This window comes from Anser cygnoides, chromosome 3, assembly GCF_040182565.1.
Source record: "Anser cygnoides isolate HZ-2024a breed goose chromosome 3, Taihu_goose_T2T_genome, whole genome shotgun sequence".
Taxonomy (NCBI): Eukaryota; Metazoa; Chordata; class Aves; order Anseriformes; family Anatidae; genus Anser; species Anser cygnoides.
The window spans coordinates 54192481-54218882 of NC_089875.1; the positions used below are offsets into that span (position 1 = coordinate 54192481).

Consider the following 26402-nt stretch of genomic DNA (forward strand, 5'->3'; position numbering starts at 1 on the left):
CTTATCTTGTAACTGATAGATTCCTTCTGTCTGATAGACTGTCATTTGTGTACATCTGTATATAAAGCTCAGGTCACTTCAAGTTTTATTAGAGCAACTTTTTCCATCTTGGCTAGATAAATACAGTCTTGCCTTGTTCATATCTGTCTGAAATGCTATAAAAATACCATTCTTATTTTGCCTTTATTTGAGCAAATCTAATTTTTGTTCTTCCAGCTTGCTCCTCCTATTTGGGTTTTATTGGGTCCCATTCTGTGACACTACATTCTGTCCCATTCTGTGACAGTACATGTTACCTTTTCAAATAAATACCTCTATAATTTTCCTATGTATCTATTCACATTTGGAAGACTCCTTGAAAATATCCATAAAGTAGCCCTTTTTTACCCACTTTAAGTTCCTTCTTAAAATTTTGCTTTGCCTGTAAAAATAATTACACAACAATTAAGCTGCCAGTATGTTTAGACAATTGTATTCTGTATGGATGAATATCATCACATTATCCCTTTCTACTCCCACTCTGTCTTGTAATTAGATAGGGTATTCTGTGGGATAATGCACCCTTTCTTCTTCAGTTAATGCACTACCTGAACACTTGAGTCTTGATTCAAAATCAGGACTTTTAGCAGTCTGCCAGTCACATAGTACATTTTTACAGTGTGCAATTGATACTATTATAAAAGCTCAATTGACAATAAGTATAGATTAGAAAAATAAACCCAATAAGGAAATACAATAGCACACTCACAGAGATTGCAATTAATGTACAGCGTCTGATACAATAATAAAAAAATAATAATCCAGGATAAATGCAAATCTTTTATATACTGTTTTTGAAAATTAGTATCTTGTATGAGGCAAATCCAGAAGTAAAGGGTTACGTTTGCAATGGGATGAAACAGATGTTTCCTGTCTGGAGGTTTCCCAATAAACTAGACCTTAAAAATGTCATTAGACCAGGGCTGAAATTTGTCAGGCCCGACAATAAGCTGTTTATAATTTTGAGGAAAATGTAATGTTTCTTCAGGACTAAGAAAAAGTCATAACTTATTATATTTTTAAAGCATTTGCTGCATTGAAATATTACACTGATCAGACATTACTTAAAAGTTTGAAATAAAATTCTAAAAAAACCCTCATGGTAGAAATAACTGAATTGCTACCTGAAGTGGATGACTTCTCAACTGAAACACCCCCAGTACTAGCAAAATGCGTACCAGCAGTGCTGCGTTTTTAAATAGGTTGGTAGAACTTCATCCCAGTAAGCCTGATGGCCATTACAGGGAAACTGATGGGTTACAGTCTAAAGAAATGAATTGAATTGGCTGAGGCATGAATAAGCATGACATAGTGGTAAAGAGTCACCATGAGTTTTGTAAGGAGAAGGTATGTGGTGTAGATATATTGGAAGGTATATTATTCTTTGAAGAAATTGGCAAGCACATGTACAAGGGAGGTCTAGTTTGATTTCCAAAAGGTGTTAAACAAGATCTATATTTTGTGTAGACAAAAGTAAACTAATGCGTATAGGAGGAGAATAGTACTAAACTTCATAAGCTACATTCGAGCTGATCTTCCCATCTCACTGTTGCATTAGTCAGTTCTATGGCACCAGCAATTCAAAAAGTAAAAATATTGCAGCTCGCCTCCCAGGAATCATTACACTGGGAAAAAAATAATTCAGAACCTTGGTAGTACACTGTGTAAATCTGTGCTTAGAAACCATGCTTTTCTGATTTTCCTTGTGTAACAGAGATATTGAAAAAACAGGAGGGCTATCCAGTGGAGTTGCATAGGCAAAGACACAGATAAGTTTTGATACAAATGACTAAGTAGACTGACTTATCTGTCTGTGAAGTTCAGTAGAAAAAGGAAAATGAAACAGAAATGATAGTAATTGTATAAAGTCATGAGCAGGTTGAGAAGAAGTATGGTACTCCACATGTTATCTCTCTTCCAATCTAAAGCAAGAGGTAATTACTACAAATCAGCAGATCCAAACACCTGTATGCTTAGCCCAGGGTTTAATATACTTTTGAAAGGAACCAATACTATTGTTCTCATGTTATATTCTAGTTATTTTTTATTTGCTATTGAAAAAAAAAGTCTACTAGCCTCAAATCAGTCTAGAGAGTTCAAAAATCTCAATTAAATGCAGTCAGTATTTGCAATTTCTGCCAGGTTATTTCAATCTTTCTATGGAGAAATCGAGTTATCAGTTATTTTATTTGGAAACTGCTGTTCACATCCTCTTCCAGTGCTTGATGAAGCTTATTCTTCTCTTTCTCATCTAGAAGAAATTGAGTATTTTCCCTTTACTGACCTTCATATTGTGCAATGGCAGAAGGCCATGGATCTCTTTAAACTGCAGATAGCATGAATAGCATAAAGGCTTGCAGCATTCTCTGTATGACTCTGCAGATGAATAATTTATTGTTTTCATGGATTTCATGGAAAATTTCATGGGTTGGAAGGTTTCTTACCACATCTGAAGAAAGTCTTATATTTTCTGTGAAGATAGCACATTCAGATATTTTCATAGAAGACTGGATATAGTTGAAGAGTGTCAGTATGAAATCAGTGTGTTTTGCTAGTCCCTCACCTTGTAAAATATTGCAAATCCCTAAGGACATTGTACTTTTAGTCAGTCTGCCACTTGAGTAAATGGACAGTTTTTTTTATTTTTAGTTTTTAAATTTTCCCCACTGTGTAGTTATGGATGCATTAATTACCTTTGACTTACCAGAAAAATGGAAGCAAAGTGGTGACAGATGCTTCACTTTATTAGTGACTAGCTGCTGTTATTATTACAAAGGGAAAAGGCACATATTAAACAAATATATCTAAATTTGCACTTCAAAATACATTTGAAAAAATGTGTATATATTATTTTAATCACATCTTTTATAGCAATAGATTCTGTGTTGGAAAACCAACTCAAACAATCACCCTGTAATCAGGCTACTTACCTGATTGAACTGTATGTTTCAACCTGTAAGAATGTCTTGAAATGATTTAAACTCTTCCTCACCTTTCACTTTATTGTTGGATTTTGAGGTGTATTAATATATTGCAGGCCCAAAGAATCCAAAAGGATTATTACAAGAGGCAGAGTTAAACATCTTAAAAAATGCCAAGGGGATCAGTTCTAGTTATTGTAAATCAGAGTCTACTGGGCCTTGGAGAAAAATGTAAAGACTACTTAATTTTGTAATTCAGAAAACATAAATATAACTTAAGAAGATCCTTCTAGTTTTTAGGGATGTGCATGGTAATGGTCAAAGTGGTAAACTCTCAAAACAAAGAAACAAAAAAAACTAAACAAGAAAACAACAACAAACAAACAAAAACCCACAATTATGATCATCCTATTTTTCAGCCATTAGAAAAAGAAGTTCCCTGTTGAGTGTTGCAGGCACAGAACAGAAGTTTTCAGAGAGAATGAAACATTTCTGGATTTGAGATAGCCTTTATTTCCTACACAGCTTCTTAGAATGCTTGTTCATCTAGTCACTCTGACCTTGGAAGGTCAGTCCCCAGTTCTAGGTCATGGTGAATTGTGATGCTGATCTTTCCAGAATGAAACTTTTTTGCATATTTGATATGAAGAGAATTTTGAAGTATTTTTAGTGTAAGGTGGTTCAGACTGAGTATAAATTAAACTGAAAATGGCCTTCCTGTATAACATTCTTCAGCAAATTATTGTAATTTCACTGTTCCTTTATAGAAAGCCTTCATAGCAATTTTCTAATCTAAATATTGTCAAATGCTAAAAATAAAATAAAAATTAAAAAACCCACAGATTTCTTACAATTATAGCAGCATTTTAGAGATTTCTCCTATCTTATTTATGGGTCCATTTAAAATCTTTTACCTCAAAAAAAAAAAAAAAAAAAAGATATGACAGTGTGACAGTGTTTAATTGTATATATGTTTCAGACCTGAGTCATCACTGTTGATATACAGAGTGTACTCTTACTTTAACTGCCTAGGTAGGAGAACCTTTTATTGATCTAGCCAGGAAAGATACTTGGTCATAACTACATGGTTCTGAGAAAGGGGCTTGAGGAAGGTCTCGTGTAGGTCAACAGCTGTTTGCATAGGTGGTGTCAACAACAGGGATTCAGCTTTTTATAATCATTGGATCTGCTCTGAGGATTGGGATGGCTAGGAAGAGATGTGATCCATTTTACCAAGTGGGGGCAAACGCATCCTTGTCCCCAGGTTGGCCAACCTGATGAAGGGAGCTTTAAACTGGGTATTACGGGGGAGGTGATGACAGAAAAATCAATTGAGGAAGGTGGTAGACTGTGCTGGCAATTTCAGGGTGACATAGACAGCAGAGACCTTGATTGCAAGGTCTCTCCCAAACCAAGTAGAAAGAGCTGCACCCTAAGCGTTAAGTCTATGTGCAGTTGCAGGACTACGATGCCGTTAGGAACACAGGGACATGATAGGACAGCTTACACATCTGGAAAGCTTCACTGGATGGCTATAGGCTCTTTAGGAAGGACAGACTGGGACAGCAAGAAGGGAGGTTGCCCTGTGTGTGAGTGAGCAGTGGGAATATATGGAGATCTTGCTAGGAATGGATGAGGAACCAGCTGAGATCCTATAGGTCAGGATTAATGGGCTACTGGAGGAACGACCCAGCAGGACACAAGCAATCCAGGGACTTTATGGATTGCTTTGATGATAAATTTATAACACAAGTGTTTGAAGAGCTGATATAGGGAGGTGCTTCACCTGATGTCATAGCTACAGAAAAGAAAGAACCAGTCAAAGGCATGAAGGTCGGGGATAGACTTAGCTGGATTGATGATGAAACAGTGCAGTTCAAGAACCAAAGAGCAGGATCAAAACACTGTTCTGAGTTTCACTGTTTCAGAGACCTGCTTGGAAGAATTTTGTAGGATACAGTCCTACAGAAAGAAGAGAGATGGTTGATTTTCAAGGATCACCTCTCCCAGCTTCAAGAATGGTCCATCCTGACATGCAGAAAGTCAAGCAAGAGTGGCAGAAGGCCTGAATGGATGAATAAGGAGTTCTTAAACAACTTGGGCATAAATAGAACGCGTAGAGGAGACGGAAGTACAGTCAGGTCCCACAGGGGGTGTGGTGCTCATTTCTTCCTGGTATTTAGTGATAGTACGAGGAAAAGAATTAGGAGAAGAAGTTTAGGAGAAGATCAGGTTTGAGACCAGCTAAGGAACCTAAAGGTGCACAAGTCCATGGGACCTGATGAGATACATCCACGGTTCCTGAGGGAACTAGCAGAAGTAGTTGCTAAGCCACTGTCCATCATATCTGAGACGTTGTGGCAGTCTGGTGAAGCTCCCACTGACTGAAAGAGGGGAAACATCACTCCCATTTTTAAAAAGGGAAAAGAAAATCTGGGGAACTGCAGGCCAGTCAGTCTTCCCTTCCCTTCTTTAATGCAGGATGGTCTGAAGTAAAATTTCACTGCAGATAATGTTTTCCTTATTTTTTAACTATTGATAAAGCATAGAATTGTAGAAAAGGGGGAATCCTTAAGTAGTTAAGTGGTTCTCCAAAGCCAGTTTGGCAATATTTAAGACATTCAGATGGATGTGTTTGATTTGGCATTAAAATCACTACAGATGGAGCTTTCCTGATAGCACGTGTTATCAAGATTTTTTAGTGCTTCATTTCATGTAGGAGTAGAAAGTGTTTATCAATGTCTATTAATAGAACACACAAATGTATATAACAATTGTATTTTGTGCTGATGGTTCTGTTCTGTCTTTTGTACACTCCTAGTCTTCTTGAATTCCCTCTTCTTTATTGGCTGTACTTTAAAATCTCCCATTTAGTCTTTGAATAAGCCACCACTTTAGGTTCAGAACAGACACCAGAGAAGATTAGCAAACCTGAGAATGGTGTGTTGGTAATTTCATTAGTATTGGAAGAGGCAGGAATTACCCATCAGAGCCTCATGCTCAATCCTAATTGTTGCTTTGTTGATATAGCAGACATAGCCACAATGGCTGAAAACCGCTGCTGTGTGTGGGCAACAGTTTTTTTCAACTTGCTTTGGGAAAGTTACAGTACCAAAAGCAGTAATTCAAAGAGTGGGTCACTTGCTTGTTATGAGAAGAAATACAGGTGTAACTCCCCAGCTCAATGGAGGAAAAGAGAGCCTTGCTCTTAGGGGTGCTGCTTGTTTTCCTCCCTCAAATTTTTGTTTGGAACTGATATTTCAGTTTTGTTTATTGGAAGATGTCTAACTCAAGCAACTCTTCAATGGAAAAAAAACTTGATTCCATTTTGAACTGTGTTAATTCCAGTCCTGTATTTTCCAATTGCCCAGCTGTGAGTGATTCTGAGACTGTGATTCATGCGTTGACACTAAAGGCACATATTTTTGAATAAGTAGCCAAAAATATTGTATTTGTTTAAACAATGAGAGTTAATTACTGTAACGGTGTTGTAAATCAACTGAAAAAGATTTTAGTGAACTCCTCCCACAACCCCTCAAAAATAATAATAAAAGAAGCAAAATCAAGGTACCTTGGAGGTACCATTCTGAAAAATGTGAACGTTTCCTCCCTCTGGATTTGTATTCTTACCCCTGTACAGATAAATATTTCTTCCTTGCCTTTGCCACGACTGAATAATTTAATGAATTAGAAACAAATTCTAACCAAATATAAAAGAACTATGAGAATAAGATGTAAGGAGGATGAAATATGGAGAAGCTATACATTGAGAATGAGCAGATTATTGTGAATAGAAAGGATTGTACTCCTTTCAAACCTTTCTCCAAAATAAAATCCAAGTTTAAACTAATGAAGAGATTTTTAATTCGAAGAAAGTCAGGAAGTCAGGCTAAGTTTTAATTTTTTTCTTCTCTGTTTTGTATTCTGTGCCAGGTTTATGCAGAAACCGAAGTCAAAAGGCTTTTTTTTTTTTTTTTTTTTTAACCACTACATTAGTACAGGAAACATTTGTATGATTTAAGGATTGCTTTTATTCTTTATTCAGATGCTGGCTTCATGTTTGGATTCTTTGTTAAAAAGCTCAAAACTAGTTATAAATTCTTTCTTCTAGTTACACCCTCTGAAACCAAACTCTTTCAGGAACTTCTCCAGCAATTTACTTAGAAACAAAAATGTTAGTTGCAGATCATTTTGTCCAGTCTGCTGTTTGAAGCAAGAGTGTTGCCAACACCAGCAATGTTTAGGCCAGCTATGACTGTCTAGATGAGTCTTGAAAGGCTCTAAGGATAGTGAATACACAGCTTCTATGGGTACCTCCTTCGGGATTGCATCACCCGCCCACAATCCAGCCCAAACCTTGCTAACTGCAGCTTGCAACAGTTAGATGCCCTTTGCTTTAACACCCACTGCTCCTGAGAAGAGCTTGATTCCACCCGGTTTGTAATGCCCCTTCTAGGAGTTGTGGATTGCAGTTTGGCCTGTCTCCTTCAGTGCATACTTTGCCTCATCACCAGAGTGAACAGATCCAAATCATTGCATCCCTTCTTGTAGGCCACATGCTGCATGCCTCTGACCACCTCCAGTCAGAGGAGACATCCAACATCCTTCCCATGCTGAGAGACCTGAGACGAGAAACTGGTATGGTCTCAACAGGACCAACTGGTAAGGGGGGGACAATTTCTCTGGTTCCAGCCACATTCATCCTAACATAGTTTGTGTGCAGTTTGCCTTAGCCACTATGAGAGCATGCTGTTAGCTTATTTTATTTGCTATCCACTTTCCAGCAAGGTTGCAACTCAGCACCCACCCTGCTTTTGATTATTTAATCAATCATTTCATCATAAAAATCAATCAGGGTGGTCAAACATGAAGTTTCATAGATCCTCCTTCATGATTTTTCTTTGGTTTGTTTGTTTTTTTGTTTTCAGAGATGAGTCAACCTTCTACTGTTTGTCAGGACCTGTTCCAATCTCCATATTCTTTTCTAAGTGTTAGATAGTGGCCTAACAAATAAAATTGACCTGCTCTTTCAGCACCCTGAAATGAACCCCATCTGGCTCCACAGATTTGAAGTACTTCTCTAACTACTAATTTCCTAAACAATTCCCTAACCTGTCAATATGTTACTGTTGGATGCCTCTGTCCTTTCTCAGACTGAGTTGGTACAGATGGAAGGCTGTCAGTAGGCTTTGCCAGTGAAATATTACCAAAAAAAATTGTTTTGATTGCTTCAGTCTATTCCATGTAGTCAGCCAGTAGGTTTTCTTCCCAATTCATCAACTGCTCATTCTTGCTGAACTTCCATTTGTTGCTGCCATACTTCCCTTCTTCTTACTTTCTGAGTCCCTCACTAGTTTTAGCTCTAAATTGATTTTGATGTAAATGCTCGAACAGCACTTTGGTACTCTTTTGCTTCCTGATTTAATTTAATTTTTATTTTATTTTATTTTATTTTATTTTATTTTATTTTATTTTATTTTATTTTATTTTATTTTATTTTATTTTATTTTATTTTATATTTTATTTTATTTTATTTTATTTTATTTTATTTTATTTTATTTTAATTTTATTATTTTCTTTTAAATTTTTCCGTTTAGTTCATTAAGGAGCTCCTTGCTTATCCAAGAGGATCTTCTGCTGAAATACCTGGTCTTCCTCTATGATGGCATGAGTCTGTTCCTAAGTTCTCAGTAAATTTTCCTGAAAATATTTTCCATCTCCCTGGATGCTTTTCCCCATCATGTCTCCAAGAACATTCTACATAACAATTCCCTAAATAAACTGTAGAATGTTCTGAAATGCAGAGTCTATTGTTTGTCTTCCCAGCTTACTTCTGGATCCTAAGCTCAGTCACATCTCGTGGTTCCTGCAGCAAAATGTCCTATCTATGAGCAAACACACCAGCAGTTTCTCTTTCTTTGTGACGACTGGTCAATACAGATATGCTCTTGGTAGATTATTGTTTGTGGAAGTTATCATCAACACAGTCCAGAAACTCTCTGGACTGCTTGCATAGTACTGCTGTGGCTTTCTAGCTACTGATTGCAGACTATCCATGTAGAAACCCTCCACAAGACTGTAGACCTATTACTGAGACGCTTCTACAAGTTATTTATAGAAAGACTTATCCACTTCAGTGTCTTGGTCAGACAGTTGGCGGCGATCTCTCCTGCCCCCCAAGTCATCAGCATTACTTTCTCTCTGACCTACATCCAAAGTCTCCTGACACATGCAGTTCTGGTTTCTTTTGGTCTATGCGGTCAAGGACTCACTTTATACAGAGCTCAAGTTCCTCTCCTCTTCTTCCATACCTATTCTTCCTAACTAAGCTGAACCTACCATGACCATCATCTGATTGTGCGTGCTATCTTATCTGTGCACTATCCCACCAAGCCTATGCATTTCCAGTCTCTTCACAGCCATATTACTTTGTATAAATTTTCATTTCTCCTTATGTGTCACAGCACAAGCATTTGAGGTAAGCCTTCGAATCCCCCCTTCTAACCACAAATGGGAATGTTGTCCCCATAGCCTTTTCTCAATCACACATCCTCTGTTTCCTAACTTTAGGCTTAGGAATCCTGTGACAAGCTGGGTTTAGACGATTCCTCACCAAGTTACCAAGTCTGTTGGTAAAGATGACCATCCTTCTCCTAGTCTGGTGGATCCCATCTGTTCTCAGCAGTCCCTCTTCACTGAATAAAGTACCACAATCAAAGAAACCAGCATGTTGCTGGAGATGCCAGCTACATAGTCAGACCTTGGTTTGATGGGTGTATCTGCTCCTACTTCATCTTTTCCCTTTGAATGAAAATTTTGATGACAACATTCCCTAGGTCCCTGTTGTCCTCACCTAAACACCCTTCTCTGTTAATGTTTACTTATCTGTCATTTGATCTTATGTTTTTGTAAAAGACATTCCTGATAGCAAGGGTTTTTCCAAAATTTAAATAAATTCTGAGGTTGTGAGCATATGTACAGGGTTCAAGGAGGAAGGGATTCAATTTGTAGAAGAAAACTGAGTCAGCAATCTCTTGAGAAGTCACATATGAGTCCATGGGATGGGCTTTACCCAAACATGTTGGATGATGTTATTGCAAGGCTTCTCTCTATTTTCTCTGAAAGGCTGTGGAGATCAGGGGAAGTACACAATGACTGGAGAAAGGCATATCTTACACCCACCCCCAAAAAGGGAAAGAAAGACAGTCTGGGAAACTACAGGTTGAATAGTCAGCATCGCTTCAATCCCAAGGAAAATCATAGTGCAAATTCTCTTGGAAGCCATTTATGAGAATAAGGAGAAGAAGGAGAGGGTGAGTTAGAATAGATTTAGCAAAGGTGTATTGTACTTGACCAACCTGATTGCCTTCTTCAATAAAATGACAATGTGTTTTGTTAATGGTTCACACTCTATCTTGATGTTAGTTGCAGTTGGAGTCTCTCAAGGGTTTATCACGGGATGTGTCTTATTAACTGTCTTTGTCAATGACCTGGAGGAGGAGAAGGAGTGCACAGTCTTCAGATTTTCAGATGACATGAAACTAGGGGGTGCACTTCATGAATTGAGCTGCCATATGGATAGACTGAGATAGGCTGGAGAAATGAACTGACAGGAACCTCATGAAATTCAGGAAAAATACAAAGTCCTGCACTTGTGATGGGCTTAATTCACTGCCCCTGTTCAAGATGGGGAACAGCTCTGCTGGAACAGAGCTAAGGTCCCACTGAACAGAAATCTGAAGGTGGTCTGAGTACTACACTATGGCAGCAGTGAAGGCCAACAGTACCCTGGGCTGTATCAGTAGCAGTGTAGCCAGCAGAGCAAGGGAAGTGATTATTCCGCCTTTATTTGACACCCATTAGACTATATCTGGAGTGGCACGTACAGTTTTGCACTCCACATTACAGGAAATATGTTAAAAATCTTCGACAAGTCTTAGAGAGAGCCACCAAGGTGGTTAGGGCTGGAGCACATGCCTTTTGAGGCGAAGCTGAGAGAACAAAATTTGTTCAGCCTGAACAAGAGACAGCTTTTGAAGCATACCTAACCTTGTAAATTCTACAGGGAGGTTGTCAAGACTCTTTAAGATGACTGATGGTAGACTGACAAACAGGAGTCAAATTAAAGCAGAGGAGGTTCTGACTGGATATAGGGGAGAAAAAATAGCTATGGAAGTAATTAAGCTGAAAGAGGTTGTGCACCCACCCTTGGAAGTTTTCAAGATGAGGCTGGATAAAGCCTTGAGTGAGTTGGTCTGAGAACGCATTTAACCCTGCTTTGAACAGATGGTTGGACTATAAACATCCTGAGATGCTTTCCAGCCTGGGTGATGCTGTGATTCTGTAGACTTACTAAAATTAATGCACATAGCACTCTTATGCAGCACTTGCCTTAACACTTCCCAACAGTCAAATGTTAAGGATTCTTCCAAGAATATGCTCTGCCATTTTTCAGTAAACAAGGCATTATTTTTTTGTTTTCAGTAAGCTGACTACACAAAGACAACAGCACGATGGTGAGATAAGAATAATTTTTACATCTGTTGCTTAATTTGTCCTCCAGGAAAGTTATCTAGGCCTTCCTAGATCGGCCTTCTTATCTGTTGGACATATAGCTGTGAAGATGTGATAATACTTTCAGTTTATGTTAGAAAATTAGAAGGCAATTTAGGAGAACTGGAAATTCCTATTTCAGATAGTTTTTTTGGTTAACAAAGAAAACCAATGTTGTAGCCTAGATAAAAAAAACACTTGATTAGAAGCCTGCATGTCATAGATGCTGAGCTGCTGCAGTTTCCACTAATTTCAGTGGAGTTGGAGCTGCTGTCTAGCTCTGAAAATAAAGCAAAAATTTCTGATTTGTTGCTTGCACATGTGAATATTTATTATGGAGTTCTTTGGTATTTCACACACTGCAGATACCAAGGCAAATGAGATTAGAAGGTATTTAGAATCTCTTGAATTTACATAATTTTTATTTATCACCTATCATATGAATTCAGCTGGTGGGAAATAGACACGCAAGGAAATTTAGGCACATGGACTAAATGTTGCAAGTCTAGAGATTCTTGTCCATAAGTTATACCTATTGGCAAGAAATTATTGACTGGAATATTATCTGGTAAGATAGAGTCCTTTGAAATATTTTTGTAAAAGGTACCTGACAATAATTCTTATTTGCTATTAAAATATCATTTCCATTTTATGAGTTTCCATAAGGTATTTTAAAAGGTTTCATTTTACAAATAGCTTACTTGTTTTGCAATTTGTTCAGGCTGTGTTGGAACTCTTTTGAACACTGACTGTCAGTAATTTGATGGGTTTTAGGAAACAAGTAGATGTCTTAGCCAGACGTGAAGATTATTATTATTATTATTTTTAATATGCGTGGTTTGCAATGTGGCCTAATGAAACTTTTAAATTCTCCCTAATTCTGAAATGCTAAATTCTTAAGCTAATCTTAATGATTGGTATCATTTAAATTATTGCAAAATCATTAAAGGCTTTTAGTCCTCTGAAACTGTGCTGAATTGTATATGTGCAAGTTAATCTTCCTCTAGTTATAGACATGAATATTAATTGTACCAGAAACAGTGGAAATTGTCTCACTGTAAAGGTTCACGTTTGTTTTCTTTCAATGGAATTTAAATTTTATCAGACAAAACAGATTTTGAGGCAATAGTAATTGTTCGTATTCTCATGCCTTGCTTTGAGTGCCTGATTTTTGTTTGGTTTTGATTTGCCAGTGGTGCTATTAAATACTAGATTGACTTTGTTTATTTTATTTATGTTCAAACAGGGGAGGAATATAATTGAATCCAACCAATTCAGTTTTTCAGCAAGGTGGTCTTTGCTGAAGGTTTCCCTCTATCTAACACCGAGCAGTATAACTGATAAGTCATCACTGAAAAATCCATGTCTGAGTTCAAATTCAGCCTTCAAGCAAAAAAGGCAGAACTGGGAATTACAAATTCACAATTTATATTCAAATTCACAATTTATATTTAAATTTCAAGTTCAGATGTACCAGGCTGAGATCAGTCATTTAGTTCAGCTCATCTTTCAACGCATTGTAAATGAGGTGCCATGCTCTACATGGAACATTGCACTGAATCTGCATGCCTGCCAACCCTAGGACATAGAATTCAGTCCAAGACTTTTTAACTGCACTTGTTACCATAGCCTGAGGGATCCTAATACATGAAATTACAAGTGTTGCTGGTCATTTCTCAAAAGCTGCTACAGTTTAAATCACTATTTCTTAAGTGAACATTTTAGAAGCCAGAACAGGCCATGTAAATTGCATTCCCAAATGTTTCAGCTTGTGACTGGGTGCCTGCTGAGCAATGGAAATCACATTTTCACAAGTGAAATGCATGGGCAGAATTAGGGAGTGCTCAATGTGCAGCTGCTAGGTAGCCCACAGGGACCTAAGGCAAGAAGGAGCAACCAATCCTCCTTATTAAAAGTACCTATGTCTTCCTACTCTTTGCACTCCCAAGGCTGAGTCATCTCTTTCTCACAGAAAAGTCATCAAATTTGTGCAGCTATAACAGTGACTGAAAAACTTGCTCCATAGTCCATGCTTACAAATCTCCCTAGTACCTGATGGAGAGCTAGAACTCAAACCCTGACCTCCCACTTCCAATGGAACACTGGATAAGCATATCGTTTATTTTATATTACTGTTTTTTAACCAACACCCTGTTGGCTGTTTTAAGGGAGTGTCTCCCAGTTTCTTTTCTTGACATTGTTCTGCTTTGTTTAAATATTTCTGAAAGCAGATGGAATAGCTTCTGTAACATGCCATAGTCACTGGTGGATATGTACTGCTCTGCGGTAAAGGAGATGCAGATTTAAGTTCAAGCACCAAGTTAAACCGAACAGGGGTTTGAACTCAAAAGTTGATTGCGGCACAAGTGCTCACCCATGTCCTCTCCCCTTCTTTGACTCAGGTTTAGGTTTAGGAAGGATCTGGAAGTGCAAAGAATTTTCTCAGACTGTAGTCAAAGAGGAAGGTGAGTGTTTTGTTTGAGGCTCAGGCAAAAGTTTAGACATTAGCTAAGAGGTCTTAGCAACACGGCTGCTCAAGGAATGAGGCAAGTGTGTCCGTGCTGGTAGTCAGTGTTGCTGTTTATCATGGTGAGATTAAGAGACGCTTAATCTGTGTTTGCATTACAAATTACAGTGTGACAGCCATCTGATCATCTGAAATTTCCTTTGCATTTTCTTATAGTGATAATCTGAAAATTTTTGTCCCATATCTAAAAGATAGTATATTTTTAGTCAACAACTCTGATCACTCATTGAGATTTATATATTAAAATTTCACTCAGGAAGTCTGAATGAAATTAAAAGTAGATAGTTTTTGGTAAAAGGTAGTACTGTAAGTGATCTAAAATTCCATGACCAGAAAATTTGCAGGCAAAATTTTCATTAAATTACATACAGTCTTCATTAATTCTTGGATGTGCAAGATGAAAATTTGTGAGTGAGAATACCTGGTGTTGTGAGCAGAGGGAAGTGTTTAATTGACATTATTAATGAATGCATGAAGATTCCCCATCAGCGAAAGACTTCAGCTTTGTTTAAAGTTGTACTATAAGAAGAGAGCTGGTTTCTGAAGTGAAGTTGAAGCTTTAATCAGACACGCTCATACAAACAAGACTTTGGCCCAATGAGTCCTTCCTGAGCTCATGGCTTATTCTTTACGGAGGTGTGATGCTTGCAGAAAAAAAATGTGAGAAGCATATTGGAACATTATGACAGACCAGGTAGTACAGCATATTGGAACAGCATATTGGAACAGCATATTGGAACATTATGACAGACCAGGAGTACAAAATGAGCTATGTAAGTTGAAGGGAAAAAAAAAAAAAAAAAAGAGAAAAAATAAAATATGAAAAATAAATCAAAATGTAGTTTAAAACATTTTTGTGTCCTGAATGTAAGGGTTTGGCTGAATCAGTCTCTCATGTTCCACCACAGTAATGCCAGGAAAAACATTATTTATTTATTTATTCATTTTATTTGGGATACTGGGAATCATGCTTTTGTAATCACACATACAACCAAGGAGCATTAACCAGGAAGTCATGTGCTAGCAGTCCTCTGAGGTTTGAGAAATCAAATTGGAGGGGAATGGTCCAGGGGAATGAAAAGCTCATACTGCCAGGTTAAAGCTGTGAATATCTCCCCCTTGATGGTATTCACACAGGAATCAAGGGAAATGTGTAGAGGGCATGGTGGAAATCTTTGACATGCTGCTGGCTACTGCTGCTCGGTTTCGCATGATGAACCTTCAAGGGGAGGAATTTGTGTGCCTTAAGTCCATCATCCTGCTCAATTCTGGTAAGTGGAGTGCTTTGCTGTCACTCGGGTAATTGCCGTTGCTTCTGCATGCAGTTTGAGTGCTGCTTGTTGTCTCTGGTGATGTTTTCATTTTGAAGCAGCAGCAACTGAAAGGGCTATCAAGACATATGGGCAGAACCACCAGGTAGGGATGATAGACGGCAAACCTGGTCAGTGGTGTGGATTGGACCCAGCAAATTAACATGACCAGAGGTTGATACACTGCATGCAGCTGGCTTGGAGGACAACTGGAGCACTGTGTTGAACTAGGAACTGGTGGGTCTTGTTAAAGTCCTGATTACAAGGCACTGAGGTAGCTGGAGCCACAGTTCAGGCATCCAAAAGCAATGCTTAGTTATAAACCAGGGCCTATGCTTTCTTTTTTTTGACAATGGCAAAATGAAGGGAAAGAATGGCAAAGATGTAACTGAGATTATCATGATTGTTTATGTTAAAATACAGCCACCTAAGACTGGTGCCATCAATTTATACTTCCTTTATATTTGATGAAATTATTTTTAGGCTGTAAATCTCATTCTAAATAAACTTAAAATAAATAAATAAACAACTAGATAACAAGCCTAGCTATAGATAAAAATGTCTGAAGTTAGCTGATGAATTCTTCATCACATCATTGAAATAAGCAAATAAAAGTTGAAGAGTGTGGCAGAAAGTTTCTGTTGCAAAACATTGTATTATTATTATTTTTTTTTAATTTCTGGAGAAAAATCTCCAGACAATTTGTTTTAGATGCAGAAATGAAACCCTCAAAATTCTTATAACAACGATAGAGGTCTAAAAAAATAACGTAGGCACCAAAGGCAAAATTTTAGACTCAGTTCCCTGCTAAGTTATCTAATGACTAAAAATGCCAAAGTTTTCCAGCCCTGAGGATTTACTTGTTCTCCACTTTTCCTGCTGCATTTAAAGTTGTAGACAGTATCAGCCTCCAGACAAAGCACATGTGGAGAACTGTGTGTCTCTTTTATCCTGTAGTCTAGCAGACCACTTGCTCAAGTTGCATGAAATACAAATTCAATTAATTCTTATCAAAAGATGATTCTAGTCACACCAGACTTTGTCATACTGATCAGGCACTTAGCTCTTTATGGAAACAACCTGGTCTAAATAAAATAAATAAATAAATAAAGCAGAACTATTTACTTATATAATCACATATAAAATAGTTCATTTATGTTCTATGAGATATTAATATAGTTCAGATTTTGTTGTGATTGCCACTAATTACCAAAAAGTGACATCTGAGGCAAGCATCTAGCATATTAGGAATGAAGAGCTATTGTTTTTATCTTGGATGCCAAGGTGTGATAATTGTAATTAAATACATTTTGAGATTTTTTTTCCTTTTGTTGTCCTGATAATTGTTAGAGAATATTTACTAAAATTAAATGTTCTTCCAGAAAGGTGATGCTGCTCCAGATTTTCAGCTAATATAAACAAATGTGATTATCGTCTTAAATAAATCTAGTTCTGAACTAGAATTAGAAAAGAAATAGAATTGGAAAATTGAATGAAATGTGTTAGAGGTACAAGTCTTGAATGTGAAGTCCTCGAGTCATACTGTTAAGAGTTTTTGCCCCACTTCTGTATTTAATATGGATCCAGAAAAATAATTTTGTTATTTATACAAAGCCCTGTCAGGCATATCCTTTGTAAGCACATCTCTCTTCCATTAATGGTGCATTCTCTTTCAAGATTCCTCTAAGAAAAAATTGTAAAAAGACCTGCAGCCAGTAAAGTCAGTAATAGTAAGAGGCAGACTTCCTTCTGCCCATAAGAGAGATGGGCCCACTAGGCGAGGCTAGGAGCTATGGATCTTCACTCCTTCAAGATTCAGCACCACACAACAGGTTTGAAATGATGGTATTTATATGGTAGAAAGTCAGAGTTGATCTGATGTTCTGGTGAATGATCTGATTTAGAGTGTTTTTATTTATTTGTATGTTTATTTATTACATTAAGTGAAATTTTATATTTGCTCAGAAGGCTGGCATTTTTACAAGAGCTTTGGTGGTGACAGCTCAGAAGGAATAGTTCAGGCTAAGCTGTTACAGGATCATGATGAAAACAATTTATATCATTGTTATGTAGATCATCATGTGCTACTCTGGTTTGCATACTGCACTCATTGCAGTATTTCTGAGTACACTGTAAACTGAATGTATATGTATATATGGTCACAGAATGTATGCCTGTATTGCTTTTCATTGACTTTATGCATAACGGTAATTTTCTATTTCTGTTTTTACATTCCTTTAACCAAAGTATTTTATAACTGTCAGAGGAGTTAACTACTGGATGGTCGGAATGTGGACACAAGCTTCTGAATGTCAGATCCCTTTTAGGAAGCTAGGCTGCATTACAGAGACAGAGAAATAAGATAATTTGGGGTATGTGTAATATCTGTTTAAGTGTTGTTTGGCATAGATATTCTGAAATGTCTTCTGGAGATGCTTTACTTCATATAATATAGCCAGCTTCCCTGAAGCAAAGTGCTGGACACACATGAAATGTTATGTGCTTATGTGCTCTGAAGCACACATTGTATGTGGTGTATGAGGAGAGGCTGAGAGAGCTGGGTATATTCAGCCTGGAAAAGGGAAGGGTGAGGGACAGCTGTCCTCATATAGCTTATGAGCAGGTTACAGAAAAAACAGGGAAAGACTTTCCTCAGAGGTGAGTAGAAAAAAATTCTTTCCAGTGAGAGAGGTTAAGCACTGGAACAGGTTGGCCAGAAAGATGGTAGGATCTCTATCCTCAGAGATACCAAAACTCAACTGAGCAAATGAGCAACTGTTGGGCAGGTTGATCTGACCCTGAAGTTACTGCTATTTGAGGAGGACAAAACCTCCCTTCTAGCTTCTCTAAGGTTGCATATATATATATACACAAATCTTTTACTAAAGAAACAGCAGATACACACAAAATGATCTCTTCAGCTCTGCTATTTATATTATGTACACATATGATTAAATCATCTGATCTTAAAAGGTTTTAAACAAATTTCCAAAACTGAATTGCACTAATTTTGCTACACTTCATATTTCAAAGCATTCTCTATTTGCATTATAAAAGTCTGTGTGGAGTTTATCCCCCAAGTGTACACAAACATTACTTTGTTAAATGCTTGGACATGTTAGTCTTTTCACATGAGGCAGGGCTGTTTGCTTTTGCTGGACATTTATTTTCTCTCTTTTTTTTTCTCTTTTTTTCTTTCAGTGTCTTTCAAGGCTGTTTAATATCTTTCTGCTGCTTTTTCATGTGGTCTTAACATTTTTATTTTTTTATTTTATTTTTATTTTCCCTCAGTGTGTGTGGAAAAGATGGAAGGTTTTGTTTATAAAGCAAAATATACATTTATGCTGCTTCCAAATTTTTCCTGAGATATCAAGGAGACAGCATGTCTGTAACAACAAGGACAGCACTGTCTCCAGCTAAATAACAAAACCAAAGGTGCCCCTCTAAAGCTGCAGCAATGTCTTTTGACTAAAAAGCAAAACTGGATTTTTCAAAACCACATTCAGCTCAATAACAGAATGCTGTTTCTTACGAACATTCATGTTCTAAGAAACATGAAAGGACAACACAATGACAGATGTTTTACTTTTGAGTGGATCTAAAAAGGGGAGTGGTGCTATGTGACAAAGCAACAGGTTTTCATTTTGGAGACACAGATTTAGGTCACATCTTCCTTAGCAGCTGATTTACTTAGTTTGCTGATAAGTCCACAGAGATGGTAAGATTTTGCTGATTTTATGTATCCTGTAAATTTCCCTGATTCATCATTCCTGTGACTGTTATTCTTTTGGTTTTTCCTTCTCCTGTTGAATTGTGCTTTTAATTGATTTCTTTACTTTGGTGGTGGAAAATTACACGAGTGCATCGTACATAGCTGAACTTGCTCTTTGCTCAGCCTGACTTGCTACAGGTACAGACTGATGGGGCTTGATAGAAGGGAAAAAGACCCTTAGTTTGTTTTGTGAGAATGAACACTGAATGTAAATATGTTTTAAAACAGGATTTATTGTGACAGAAAATATTTAGAGGATGTTCTCCTCTACAGTAATGCCTGTATCAGTGTATATAGCAATACTTGTATAACTTTACTATGATATGCCAACAACTGGCACAGTAGCACTGCAGTCCCTGAGGAAATCTGTGTACATAGCTTTGTGTTTGGACACAGCCTGGTAGGCTTTGCTTGTTCACAGGGCAGTGCTGTCTCTAGTCTCTCTCCTATGATGTTTTACAATAATGACATATAGTTGGAAAACCAACCGATAGCTATTCAATTCTGCTTTAGGCTTTCTGTCTGCTTCAGAGCTTGGAAAGACCTTTGAGACGGTTAAATTTCACTTTGCTAAGACAATTTTTCTGCACTTTTTTTCCAAAACTCTGCTTGTGTGTGTGTCTATGATGGATAGCTGGTATTTCTTTTGGGGAAATTTCTGGTCATTGGCTTGCGGCAGGAGCAGTCATTTGGGGTAGAAAGGAAAACCAACTGTCATTTTTCTTGGCAGTTATTGATGGTCATTTGCCTGAAGTCTCTTCATTTTTGGGGGAGTGTTTTTTTGTTTGTTTTTTGATTTATACTTTTTAATAGCTTCTGGAGTCATCCAGCTGAGAAAAGCCCCAAGAGCTGTTTCTTTACAGTGAATTCATTTCAGTAAAAATAATAATCATTGAAATCTTTGTGAGAAAAGAGGCCATTGTACTATCTGTCTATATCAAATTCAAAGCAATAATCATTACCAAAATAAAGAGCTCTGACTATTGGTTTGCAGAAGCTGTGCTTTATTTCTGTTACCCTTTTGTTCTGTTTTTGATTTTGAGCAGTTTCTCTCTCACATATACACTCATACAAATTTATGTTTCATTTTAGAGCAGAAGACCCAAAGTCATAAAACCTACTTGCAGGTTACAGTATTTCTAGGTACTGGGTCCTTGATATACCAGGATGATGTGAGGATGTGAGACACATCACAAAGATGGTTAAAAATAAAAAATAAAAATCTCAATTCCCTGACTGCTCTGACACATTAATAAATATGCTTATCTTCAAATCTGATGGCATAACACCCAGCTGCAAACAGTACAAACAAGCTGTAGTACATGTGTTACTGTGTGTGAGTGTTTTAGTGCATGTTTCTTTTTTTCTTAATATCCCTAACTGGATTGCATCTTTTGCTATATATGATCCTTTAAAGAAAAACTAAATGAATAGCAATTTCATGAACCATTTTTTTCCAGGGACCAAAAACAAACAAACAAACACCCCCTCACAAATTACTTCTTGGCTCTGTAAGTTGATGCAGAAAGCATAAAACACAGGATTTGTCAAGTACTTTATGGAGACAGGTCGGTGAAGATAGGTCATGATCAAGTCTGTTTGATTGTATCAGCATACATACTTCTTAAGCTGTTGCTGACTCAAGGATGGATTATACTAATACGATCTATATAGAGTTATGAGATCAATCCAGAAAATTTAAAAAGTAGTTCTGAAGACAACAGCTGCCATTTGGTAGCATAATGCTACTGTGACATACTTCACATTGGCTGTGTGTTTTCCTACAGAATGAATTCAAGGTAAAAAAGTACAGAATTCTATAGAACTTCCTAGGAAGAAATCTGATGTGCTTCATGTACCCAAGAGCTGCTACTCATGGAAAATAGCTTTTTCTAGGTGTAGAGGGGCTTGCTGGAGGGGGAGTCTCAAGATGGTTTGATCTCTGGAAAAATTTCCTCCTGGTCCAAATCTTTCATGTAGTTCAATTTCAAGAAGCCATGAAAGATGGTTATATTTAAACAGGTTTCAATACAGCCAACCTAGTTGGTTGAGAGGGTCTTGTTGAGGCCAGTGCTAATAAACAAACCCTGGTTTTGTTTACACGTGTTGTGGTAACATATTATTCAGTCCTAGACTGCCTAGCAAGTTACCGGAACCCAAATATTAAACACCAGAGAAAATGGGAAAAACTGCTGACAGCCTGGGCTTGTTCAATCAATATGGCAGAGTTCTCAAGTGGCAACAGCATCTCCTCCTTTTGGAGCTGCGTGACCAAGAGAAATGAGCAGCCTGAGGTCAGGTCTGTCTCCAGGATATGTGTGACCTCTGCCACCCCTTGTTTCTGCTCTGTCCACAGTGACCAAATCCAGGCTTCAGGGTGGGATGAAAGTTGTCTCAGGGCAAAGACTGTGTTCTTCACATTTCTGTGAACTGTTTAGTTTCTTTACTCTCTTCCTTAAATGAACTGATTAATTCCGTGTACAGCGTCGTAGATAATGCCTCCATTGCCCAGCAGCCCTTTCTGGGAGATTTATTTTTTCCCCTGTGCTTCTCTGAGCCACTCTTTCCTGTGTCATGACTGTCGCCACATCCTTCCCAGCTGCCAGGAAATGACAAGTTTATATGTAGAGGTGCCTTCCAAAGTAGGATGCTCACAGGCAGCTTGTATGGTTTAACACAGCTGAAGAGGGCAGCCACAAGGTCTGACTCTAACAAAGTAATTTTTGCCTGTGGTTTGTTTGTTTTCTTTCTCCTTCCTGCTCCAGGTGTGTACACTTTTCTTTCCAGCACCTTGAAATCCCTGGAAGAGAGAGACTATATCCACCGTGTTCTAGACAAAATCACGGATACTCTGATACATTTAATGGCTAAGTCAGGTCTTTCCCTGCAGCAGCAGCACCGACGCCTGGCTCAGCTTCTCCTCATCCTCTCTCACATCAGGCATATGAGGTGAGAGCAAGCACAAGGTTAGGTGCAGGGAGGTTTCACAAATGCACAGGTGTGCTTGGAGTTGTGCTTTTCTTCATGGAGGGGAGTGCAAACTGTGTGCATTATATAAAAGATAGATCATTGTCCTCTTTCCATAAGTATATATGGAGCTTGTGCACAAAACAGTATGCTGGATTATGGTGTGAAAGGGGTAAACATTTTCCCAATTTGTTTCTTCTTCTTCTTCTTCTTCTTCTTTTTTTTTTTTCTTTTCCTTTACTTGTAGCTTTGACAGTGCCATAAGCACTGTCTGCTTTTAATACTATGTGCCTTGTTATTCTGTTTGAAAGGTAGCGAGCAGATGAAAAACAATGTAACAGCAGCCTAGTTCTACAAATTCTAGTCTCCTTTAATATAAGATTTAATAAAACTCTTGCATTTGTATAGCCACCTATCACAAGTGGCTTGATTGCAAATCACTTTAGAAAAGAGATTATTATCATTATATGTATCTTACGGGTGAAGATAAAATGCAGATCTTCTGAGTCCCAGTCTAGAGCACTGTGCCCTTTGCTAATTAGAGGTGAAGTGCCTGAGGCATTCAGTTTGTTGGTAGTCTCAGCAGTCATTCTCCCTAATGTAATTACCTCTTAAGGTAGCTGCTCACTAGCTGGAGTGTGTGCAGCATGACAAGCCTATACAAAGACACAGTACATATTTTAGTTTTATGAAGTAATAAGAGGCATTGCTGTTAAACAGATTTTAATTTTCATTATCTCAGTTAATAAAATTAAAATTAAATTAATCACCACAAAATAGCTATTGAAGCTGAGACATACAGATTTTAAATACTGGACTGACATACAGACCTCAAGGAAAAAGTTAAGGGGTATGTGTTTTATATGTATGTTTTGGGGGAGTTTCTTTGTTCTCATGTTAATCACCTTTTTGGCATTTGTTTTCTTAAGAATTTGAACAACTAAGGAAGCTCAGATGCACAGTGAATTACTGTTTCTATAGTTTGCAAAGACAGCATTAACTCAAATTGGCCAAAAGGTTATTTTCTAGGAAAAAAAAAAAAAAGAAAAAAAAGTTCAATTATGGAAAACCAAGATTCATCCCAACCACGTAATCAAAGTGCCTAAATTAGGAGTCCATTTGCTCTAGGTCACCTTTTTGGCAAAAGAGAAAATAGCCACATTTAGAAGGCAATTGCTCATGGACAGCCTGAATTGTTCTTTGAAGCTGACTTCTGCAAACTTTAGAAGGAGTGTGCAGCAATTACACTGCTAAGTTAGTTGCTTTGTACAAGGAGGAATTTATTTGAACCCAACTATGATTAGCTGACAGCTTTTTTTATAGCACATTTGGAAAGTAACCGTTGTTTCATTAAAACCCACAGCAACAAAGGAATGGAGCACCTGTACAATATGAAGTGCAAAAACATAGTTCCACTCTACGATCTCTTGCTGGAGATGCTGGACGCTCACCGCCTGCATGCCCCAGCAGCCAGGAGTGCTGCACCGATGGAAGAGGAGAACCGGAGCCAGCTGACGACTGCATCGGCTTCTTCTCATTCATTGCAGTCCTTTTACATAAACAGTAAAGAAGAGGAGAATATGCAGAATACAATATAAACAAAAGTCAGCATATATAATGGTATGAGAAACCCAGCAGTGTACTACCTAGCTCATGCTTCATTTCACCTGCAGTGCCACCTATGTAAACACTCCAATGACATCAGTAACCTGTATTTTCCATTTGAGTGTTTGTCAAGCGCTTGCCTAAATTGATTGCTTATTCTAGTTGAAAGATGTTTCATTGCTATGGAGAGCCAGCAAGGATTGGCAGGCTAACTTAATTTGAATTTGCAGTGTTTTAATTTATTTTTGCATGCAAGTTGGGTAAGTCCTAATATAAACTTAAACATTCATTTTACCATAAATTAATAGGCCATACCAGCCATGCATATTGGTATCTTCCTGAGTGGGAGCCTTTGTTGATATCCACCCCAAATTCTGAGCCCATTTAATCCTTGAATTGCTTGAAACTTTGAAGAAGTTTGGTAGATTCTGAATGAGTTTTAGTGGGGGATAACGGAAAATTGATTGGCCTTTTAGTGTGTCACAGTGAAACTGTACTGCTAGCGGCTGCCTTGGTAGTTTAGGTAGATTCCTGCCTCTCTTCTTCCTACAGTGGAAAGTACCCCCTTTCTTAAAATTTTTGTTTTGCCTTACTGGCTTACATCAGCAGATAGCTCCCTTTCAAGATCATACTGACCAAACTTTTAGGTCCTCTTATCATATCTTCTAGCCAAATTGCATTGTGTGTATCCTATCCTATCCTATGAAGCTAAACTGTTCTGTTGCTCAGCAGTGTTTAAAACAAGGTCAAAATGGCAAGCAATGATATTATAGATAATTGCTCTTAAGTCAGATCACGTGAGTACAAAAAATCATCATGCCAGAAAAGAACCAACAACAAAAATTAAAACTCACCTTATCGCACATACATTGTTTTATGAAAAAAAAACAAAAAAACAAAAAAAAAAAAAAAAAACCACCTTTCCCTCTCCTTTGCTTTGTTGCGCTACAAACCAAAGGGTGAGGATGTCATAAGACTGGCATAGCAGTGTGGGATTGTTCCATTCATGGTAGTCCTGCCTACCCAGACTGTTGAGGGCCATCAGAGCCAGAACAGTAGGTTTTGCATTGGCTTTCTTCAGCTATTGTTGGGACAAACTCAAAAATCACTGTTAAGATCCACCTCACCTGTGATATCAGAAGTGGACAATGTGTCTCAGACATGGTGAAGACTCCAGGACTGCATGCCCAGGTGAAAGGAAGGTAAATCTGGCTTTCTCCATGCACGTGTGTAACAGTTCTTTGTGCAGGTTAGTCGGATTCTTCCAGTCAACCATAAATATACACAAGGTCTACTGACCGTAAGAATTTCAGCAACTCATGAAGGAGAGACACTGAAAAGAAAGACCAACCTATCCATAATATAAACTGTCCAAAACAGGATTTGGTGCTGCTGTTTGACTGCCTCTAGGATAGAAAACTAAACATGTCAGGGAATGTTGCTGGGTACTGGAATGTGATTATTATATATGCCGGGGATGATTTATTAGTTTAATGATAATCTTTGCCTGTGCTGTCTGCATGTCTGGTTTTCAGGTGCAGTTTGAGAGTTAGCATGGACCACCAGGGACTAGTTCAATAGCTGGTTGGAAGTGACCACCTGTCAGCGAGGAAGTTCTATAGCATGCGTATAGGCTGCTTCATAGCAGCAGGCCACAGTGCTGGAGGAGGGTTTGGGGATGCTTCTTTTACTACTATAGTCGATGTCTTTATGTTAGGTTATGCTGATTGGAATATCCTGTAACTAATTATAGGAAATAGTGCAACTAATGGGGTACAGGAGTGCCTATGTCTAACCACGCTCACTGTTAGACAAGCAGAGTCTGTGTTCAGTGAGTTTCAGTTACATAGCAATTGTGAAGGCAGCAAGGCATAGGATGAGTTTGAGCTCCATGTAAAGGATTCAACTTTTTAGTGAGTGTACATAATGATGTCCATAACAATTTAATGTACATATCCGAGGATACGCGCAGTTTAAAAGTCTAAAGATAGATGCTACCTGCATGCTTGAGCAGATTCCTTGAAAACAGTGCAAGTCTGAATGTGTGAAGCAGTCACTGTAAGTGAATAGGCCTTTTATTGATGCATATTATAGTATCATTTTTTTTCTGATGTGCTGAAGGAGTTGTATTTGTGTGTATTTAGTAGAGTGTGTGTGTGTGCGCGTGCAAATTCGGTACCTAAGGGCTTTTGGAAGGCTTCAAAAGGCCTTGAAAAAAAAAAGCACATTTTATTTTTGTTTTGTTTAGTAGCTGGGTTCCAAATGTGTTAGAAAAATCATGAAGGCCCTGAAATGAGTGCAGGTTAAGATTTGAATGGAGCACAGGAATTCCTGTAGATACACTTAAGTGCTTACATTGTCATTATTCACTTGCAGCCCAGTGTGCATTAGAGCTGCTTTTTTCAATGCTCTATGTGCAGCTTGTGTGTTCTCCAGGACAGAACACACGGATCAAGCCTGTGGTTCATCAGCTGCTAAGAAAATTAGTTTAAATAAATGTCTTGCCTCCTACATCCAAGAAGAATTCATTGTATTGATTTAAGTGTAAATTTGGCCTCAAAGAAAAAAAAATAGTTGATGGAGAGCAATCCACAACAAAGGTCCAGATTCCGATGATATTTACATAGAGTAATACCAATGCACTCTATGGATTGTCCCAGTGAGGCTGGACAACCATGATTTGGAGTGGTATGCAGCAGACAGAAGGG

The 26402-nt window shown here is 37.8% G+C and overlaps 1 protein-coding gene across 3 annotated transcripts in view; it reads left to right on the forward strand.

Moving 5' to 3' along the window:
• ESR1 (estrogen receptor 1) overlaps positions 1-23790 on the forward strand; it is a 171271-nt gene extending 147481 nt beyond the window's left edge. Inside the window, exons 7-9 of one of the 3 annotated variants that reach the window (XM_013178332.3) lie at positions 15178-15311; positions 21888-22071; positions 23453-23790. In XM_013178332.3, coding sequence (XP_013033786.2) covers positions 15178-15311; positions 21888-22071; positions 23453-23687 — 553 coding nt within the window. In that variant the 3' untranslated portion in view covers positions 23688-23790. The other 2 variants (XM_048076896.2, XM_066994201.1) reach the window with 2 other exon arrangements.
• Positions 23791-26402: the final 2612 nt, after the last annotated feature.